The 7,563-nt window shown below is 38.2% G+C and overlaps 2 protein-coding genes across 2 annotated transcripts; both read left to right on the top strand.

The window, feature by feature from the left end:
• On the top strand, window positions 582-2,664 carry LOC107629662 (equilibrative nucleotide transporter 1). Its single transcript, XM_016332500.2, has 2 exons — window positions 582-1,222; window positions 1,737-2,664. Exons 1-2 carry the CDS (start codon window positions 670-672, stop codon window positions 2,462-2,464), a joined length of 1,281 nt encoding a protein of 426 aa, XP_016187986.1. The 5' UTR covers window positions 582-669; the 3' UTR covers window positions 2,465-2,664.
• On the top strand, window positions 3,209-6,688 carry LOC107632531 (putative disease resistance RPP13-like protein 1). Its single transcript, XM_016336205.1, has one exon. It carries the CDS (start codon window positions 3,209-3,211, stop codon window positions 6,686-6,688), a length of 3,480 nt encoding a protein of 1,159 aa, XP_016191691.1.

Here is a 7,563-nt window from a genome sequence, read left to right as displayed (position 1 = left end):
GTGTATAGTCAGATAGATTGAAATAAGAATTGTACATAATAACTTTACTCAAATTTTTATTATAAAATTTATGAAATATATGATATTTAAATATGGCAAAAAAATTTTGATATGAAAACAAAATAAGTGATATATTTTAACATGGTAATTTTTTGTGTTTTTTAAAATTGTGGGAGTAGACAAATCGAAATATATCTAAGTGTATTTGAAAAAAGAATTTTTTTATTTTTTATTAAAACATTATTAAACATAGAAGACACCTATATTAAATGAATATTTGTGTCCAAAATATATCTGACATACAGACACCACAATTTAATAAAATATCTGTACTTTATAGTTTATAGAGCTATCAAGGCTTTCATATTCATATTCATTTAAATAATAATCCGTCACTATAAAAATATGATGAAAACTTATGTGCAATCAACGTAAAATTGATAACTGAAGTAGTTGATAATTTCATGTGATATTAACTGCATCTGTCACCAAATATGCCACCAAATATATTAAAAAAAGAGTTGAAAATGGAAGTCATGTCATGTCGTATACTTGAATACTGAAAACGACCCTCCGTTTTGGACGCCGAAGAAAAAAAGTAGCATTTTTCTCTCTCTGATTAAAAACCCCTCTATCCCAACCAAACCCAACCCAACCCAACCCAAGAAAATGGGTTTCACCGGAGAAGAATCAAACCACGATCCAGAATCAGAATCCTCCACCCTCCTCCTCTACGACCCACCGCGAACCACCATCATCACCGCAAAATCTCCACCGAAAGACGATTACCACCTGGCATACATCATCTACTTCTCCCTCGGATTCGGTTACCTCCTTCCATGGAACGCATTCATCACAGCCGTTGATTACTTCTCCTACCTCTACCCCGATGCCAGCGTTGACCGAGTCTTTGCCGTCGTCTACATGCTCGTCGGCCTCGTCGGGCTCTTCGTCATCATCCTCTACAGCCACAAGTCCAACGCATTCGTCAGAATCACCGTCGGTTTGGCTCTCTTCGTTGTTTCCTTGCTCGTTGTTCCTCTTCTTGACGCCTTCTATGTTAAGGGTCGGGTCGGGGTATATGCCGGGTTTTACGTTACGGTTGGGGCTGTCGGGCTTTCCGGTGTGGCGGATGCGTTGGTTCAGGGGTCCATTGTTGGCTCCGCCGGTGAGCTGCCGGAGAGGTATATGCAAGCTGTCATTGCTGGCACTGCTGGTTCCGGTAAGCTCTTAGCTTCTATTTTGACTTGATGGTTACTATTTATTTTTTTTTTTCATATGGGGTTTTTGTGATTTTGTAAAAGGGTTGAAGCTTTTTAGTGTTAGTACTGGTACTACTAATGTTCTTTTGGTGGATCATAGATGCATTGTTTGCTTTGCGTGTGATATGTTCATCGAGAGAAATAGTGTTTTGTTATTCTGATGTGATGATCATTGATGCATTTGCATTTTTTATGATAGAGTTGACTAGATGCTTGGGTCTTTGGTATCTTATTTGCCTAAGGATTTATGTTCATATTAATTATGAGGGAATATAAAATAATTGAACCGATGAAATGGTGCTTGGTATGATCATAGCTCTTATTTTATGTTGGTTCTCTTTTCAGTGTCTTGGCCCCGGGATCTGAAGCATATTAATATTCTGGATCTAGGGTTATATGCTAAATATATTAAATAATATGTGTGGAATCATTGATTTGTTCCCTTTGATTGAATGGGGTTATGTATGCAAACAGGGGTACTTGTTTCTGTCCTGAGGATTTTCACGAAGGCTGTTTACTCACAAGATGCCTCTGGTCTACGAAAGAGTGCGAATCTCTACTTTTCTGTATCGATTGTGGTCGTGTTCGTATGCATGGTTTTCTACAACGTGGTTGACAAGCTTCCTGTTATGCAGTACTACAAGGAGCTTAAGATGCAGACTGTCACCAGGGATGAAGACAGCGTTCAGTTGACCGGATCTGTGTGGAGGTCAACTGTATGGGATGTTGTTGGAAGAATCAAGTGGTATGGATTCGGCATTGTTCTCATATATGTCGTGACTCTTGCAATTTTTCCTGGTTACATAACAGAGGATGTGCACTCTCAGCTTATCAAGGATTGGTATCCCATTCTCCTCATTACTTGCTACAATGTGTTTGATCTTGTTGGCAAGTCTCTGACTTCTTTGTACCTTCTAGAAAATGGAAACATTGCGGTAGTTAGTTGCATAGTGAGATTGTTGTTCTTCCCTCTCTTCCTAGGGTGCTTGCATGGTCCAAAGTTCTTCCGGACTGAGATCCCAGTGACGATACTGACTAGCCTGTTAGGTCTTACCAATGGTTACCTGACCAGTGTGTTGATGATCTTGGCTCCTAAAATGGTAAAGTTGCAGCATGCAGAAACTGCAGGGATTGTGAGTGTATTGTTCTTAGTTATTGGTCTGGCTGCTGGGTCTGTAATAGCTTGGTTCTGGGTCATCTGATTCGATTTGTATTATTTAGGGTAATAGACTTCACTCAATCAGAAGTCAGAAATGAGGTGGATTTCCTTAACATGTTAGTTCAACATGTGAAAATTTGTACCCACCTTCTGTTTATAAATATTTGTCAAAGTTGTGAAAATTTGTAAACTTACAAAATTTCAGTTGAATTGTATCTGCAGGATTATTTTCTGCTTCCTCAATCTGTGGTTAGAATTTAGAAAACCTAGGCTGGAATATTTGAAAAATGTTAATTGCTATGCCTGCAAGAAATATAAGTACATTCCATAAATTAGTTCTATAATTTTGGTGTTAGTTTGTTTACAAAACGAATCTATAGGGTTTAGTTGCATTGAAGGCCATAAACTTGATGAAAAATCCTGTTACTATATTATGTTTGGCCCATGACCCGGTATTCATTTTTTCTTTTAAAAAAACTGAGAAATGAGTGTAAAAGAATTATATCTATGAAAGAATCATTTCCATAACCAAACAAGGTGGGTCCAGATTCCAGAAGACCAGAATGCATTTATAATTAATCTGCTTCTTTCATTGCAACTAATAAGAAAGTTCTTAGTCAACTGTCTCAAAGCCCCAGTCAACTACTCTAGTCTCCAAGCACACAAGCCTTTATCCTCTCTATTTCTCAAAACAGCAAGGAGTTCTGAACACCAGAAATCAAGCAATAACCATTACATTCCTTTCCCTTATTCAGTTTTCAATTTGTTTCAGGATATTCGCAGCAACATGGTTGATATGCTTGGTTCATTTGTCTCTGCCTTCCTGCAAGTGCTGTTGGATAGAATAGCTCGCCATGAGCTCATAGAGTTCTTCCGGGGCAACCATCTTGATGAGGCACTCCTAGAGAAGTTGAAGATGCTATTGCTGTCAGTCACTTCGGTGCTTAGTGATGCCGAGGAGAAACAGTTCATTGATCCTTTGGTGAAGGATTGGGTTGATAGGCTCAGAAATGCTGCTTATGATGCTGATGATATCTTGGATGAGATTGCCACCAAAGCCTTGCTAGACAAGATGGATTCTGGTTTTCACACCACCTTGGATCAGGTAAGAGATTATGCTGCTTCTCTCAATCCTTTTGCTGAAAGAGTTAAATCGAAAGTTGAGAGGATTGTTGAGAGGTTGAAGTCTATAATAGAGCATAAAGATCTTCTTGGTCTTAAGGAAGGTGGTGTAGGTACTAGATCACTTTCATTAGTTTCTGCTACGACTTCTTTGGTGGATGAAACTAGAGTTTATGGTAGGAATGATGATAAAGAGAAGATTATCGATTTTCTGCTTTCGGGAGAATCGAATGGAGAAGGGGTGCCTGTGACTGCAATTGTTGGGATGGGAGGGGTAGGAAAGACCACTCTTGCTCAGGTTTTATACAATGACATAAGGGTGAGGAACCATTTTCAGTTAAGATCATGGGCCTCTGTTTCGGAGACATCTGATGTGTCTGAAATAACCAAGAAAGTTTTTCATTCCTTAACTTTGTCGCATTCAAACATCATAGACTTGAATCTACTCCAAATCAAGCTCAAAAAGAGATTATCAGGACAAAAGTTTCTACTTGTTTTGGATGGGTTTTGGAATGAAAACTTTCTTGATTGGGACATCTTTCAAATGCCTTTTTTATTAGGAAGCTGGGAAAGTAGAATTATTGTCACCACACGCAGTCAAACCGTTGCAATGGCAATTCGTGCTGATTTAACTTATTCTCTATCCCCTCTATCGCGTGATGATGCTTGGAAGTTGTTCTCAACTCATGCTTTCAAGTGTGGGAACCCAGATGAGAGTCCTGTATTAGCAGAAATTGGCCAGAAAATATTGAAAAAATGCAATGGCCTCCCTCTAGCTGTAAAAGTATTGGGGAGTCTTCTGCGTTCTAATGATGATGTCGAGGAATGGAAAAGAATATCCAATAGTCAGATATGGGAGTTACCAAGTGCCAGAAATAGCATACTTCCTGCTTTGAGATTGAGTTATAGTCATCTTCCGTCGCAGTTGAAGCGATGCTTTACTTATTGCTCCATCTTCCCGAAAGGCTATGAAATCAAAAAATGGGACTTGATCTATTTATGGATGGCTGAAGGCATTCTGCCACGACCAAAACCGGAGAAGCGAATGGAAGATGTAGGCGATGAATGCTTCCGAGAGCTACTATCGAGGTCATTCTTTCATCAGACCACTCACCACGAGTTGCGCTTTGTGATGCATGATCTTATCAATGACTTGGCACAGTATGTGGCAGGAGATTTTTGTTACAAGCTAGAGGATGGTAATCCAAGCAAAACTACAAGTTTGGCTCGTCATTTATCATATTTTCAAGGCATATATGATGCCCCTGAAAAATTTGAGTCCTTCTCTGAATTTCAGCAGCTTAGGACTTTCTTACCATTCAAATTCTCACCCTTTGGCGGCACGTCTTCGATTACCAGTATGGTTTCAGTTCTGTTACCGAAATTGAAGCGCCTACGTGTGCTCTCTCTGTCATACTATCCAATTACCAAATTGCCAAATTCAGTTGGAAACTTGATGCATCTACGGTACTTGAATCTTGCCTACACTGAAATTGACCATCTTCCTGATTCTGTCAGCACTCTGTATAACTTGGAGATATTGCTTTTGTCTGGCTGTCATCGTCTCAACAAGTTACCGGCAAACATGTTCAGGCTTGTTAATTTGCGTCATCTTGACATTAGTGGATGCAGTGTAACTGAGATGCCGGAAAAGTTCGGTAGACTAAAATCCCTTCAAGTGTTGACTAATTTTGTTGTGAGTGGCAGCAGGGGATCTAAAATTAGTGAATTGGGGGAGCTGTCGGAACTTCATGGAGCATTGTTAATTGCAAACTTGCAGAATGTAGCTGATGCAAGAGAAGCTTCCAATGCCAGCTTGAAGAGCAAGAAATATCTTCATGAGCTAGAATTCAAATGGACAACTACAAATCATACTTTACAAAGTGAAGCTGATATACTCAACAAGTTAGAGCCACATCAGAATGTGAAAAGGCTGAAGATTCAGAATTTTGGTGGAAGTAAGTTGCCAAATTGGCTGGAGAGCTCTGCATTCTCTAGCATGGTGTCTCTACATCTTGCAGACTGCGAGAATTGCTCGTCATTGCCATCGCTTGGACAACTTCCTTCCCTCGCAGAACTATATATCGAAAGGATGAAAGGTCTACCAAAGGTTGGTCTTGAGTTCTATGGCAATGGAAATGAGCCATTCAAATCCTTGAAAGTAATGAAGTTCGAGGACATGCCAAATTGGGAAGAGTGGTCAGCAAACAATCTTGATCAGCGTGCAGGATTCCCTTTGCTTCAAGAGCTTCATATAAAGAGTTGTCCGAAATTGACTGGACAATTACCAGATCAACTTCCTCTCTTAAATAAATTAGTGATCACTGCATGCCAAGCTCTCACAAACTCATCGTCACGGGTTCCCAAATTGAGAGAATTCGAGCTCATTAATTGCGATGCATTGATTTCATTGTCTGAGGAAATGATGCAGGGAAATGAATGTCTGGAAGCCATGACCATAAGTAATTGTTCATCTTTGGTCAACATCTCCAGAGAAGGCCTACCAAGTAGTCTTAGATCACTTGAGATCTATGAATGCAGAAATTTACAGCTATTCCATCCTCCAAGTGTGATGCAGGTGTCCCAAAACTACCTTGCTCTTGAGCGATTACACTTGCAGCGTTGCTGTGATTCTCTCGTCTCATTTCCATTGTCCCTCTTCAACAATCTTGAAGATCTTCGTGTACATGACTGTGGCATTCTTGATGTGATTTCTTCTGCTCAAAATAGTCTCCCGTATCTTCGGAAATTGAAACTGAAGGACTGCTCCAAACTAGTTTCATTTCCTGAAGGAGGATTGCCTGCTCCGAAACTCGAGTCGCTTTCTATCAGCAACTGTGCTAAGCTCTTACCTGAGGCTGCATGGGGTCTTCAGGCAATGACATCACTCACCTCCCTTCACATCAGCGGACTTCCTAGTCTCACTTCTCTAGATCACACTGGAATTCAGTACATGGTATCTCTCAAGATTCTCAAGATTAAAGCTTGTCATAAGCTTGCATCTCTACCTTTAGAAACACTTGTTCATTCCCTTTCTCATATTACCATTAGAGCATGTCCATTGTTAAAAGTTTGCTGTGAGAATGATACTGGGGAATACTGGAGCTTGGTTTCTCGCATACCCTTCAGAGTCATTGAAGATTAGATAACAAGCATTCATATAGTAATTAGCTTATTATATTAAAGTTCACTGCTTAATTGTACGGTCATGTTTGTAAAGTTCATGTTCATTCAGAATTGTTCATTTATTTTAGCCCATTTACTATTTTAGCGTCCTATGAGGGAATTGATCACCTTTTAGAAGGATCCTCTAAAGTGAGGAAAATGTGAAGTATAAAGAAATTAATCACCATTGAATTTGTGACTTCTATTATGGGTGAGTTTTACTATCTTGATTTAAGGATGATTAAACTCTCACTTTTTTATTTTAGAGAAGTTTAATCCGATCACAAATTCATAGGTAAGTAGTATGATATGAAGAGACGATTGCCGCCCATATTATGCGTCAAACCTGTTATGCTAATGTAGTAATGTGTATTTTATCCATTACCATTTCAAAGGTTAAGCCAATGGTATCAATTATGAGTTTATTGCTATGTGCTAACAGAATATCAAAGTTTTACACTACGATTTGATGATTTGATGCTTGTTTTTGTAAGAATTTTAACATAACAGATAACTGAGTCAAATGTTATACTGATATGATAAAACATCTGCATTAATGAAAGCATATCCAACAATCCATGGGGGAGCTTTAAAAATATTTTTGATGGGGCTGAAATTTTAACATAAAAAATACATATTAGAGTTTGAAACAAAATTTATAACAAAATTTATAATAAAATACATATTTTTATAAAAACAAAATTTATAAATACAACACTTTTTAGAGTTTGTCACTAAGATAATAAATAAATAATTTTATAGATAAATATTTTAAAATACTTTAAAATAGTACCTTTGAGTTTTAAATGGGTCAAAATATTTAATAATTAAATTAGAATTAAATTTTTTATAGTT

Source organism: Arachis ipaensis, chromosome B03 (assembly GCF_000816755.2).
Source record: "Arachis ipaensis cultivar K30076 chromosome B03, Araip1.1, whole genome shotgun sequence".
Lineage (NCBI taxonomy): Eukaryota > Viridiplantae > Streptophyta > Magnoliopsida > Fabales > Fabaceae > Arachis > Arachis ipaensis.
The sequence above is the reverse complement of the archived record's forward strand: the minus strand, read 5'-3'. Positions and strand labels throughout refer to the sequence as shown.

Coding starts and splice junctions, on each gene's coding strand:
- LOC107629662 (XM_016332500.2), top strand. CDS start 670: ATGGGTTTCACCGGAGAAGAATCAAACCACGATCCAGAATCAGAATCC. Junction 1,223..1,736: donor TGCTGGCACTGCTGGTTCCG/GTAAGCTCTTAG, acceptor GTATGCAAACAG/GGGTACTTGTTTCTGTCCTG.
- LOC107632531 (XM_016336205.1), top strand. CDS start 3,209: ATGGTTGATATGCTTGGTTCATTTGTCTCTGCCTTCCTGCAAGTGCTG.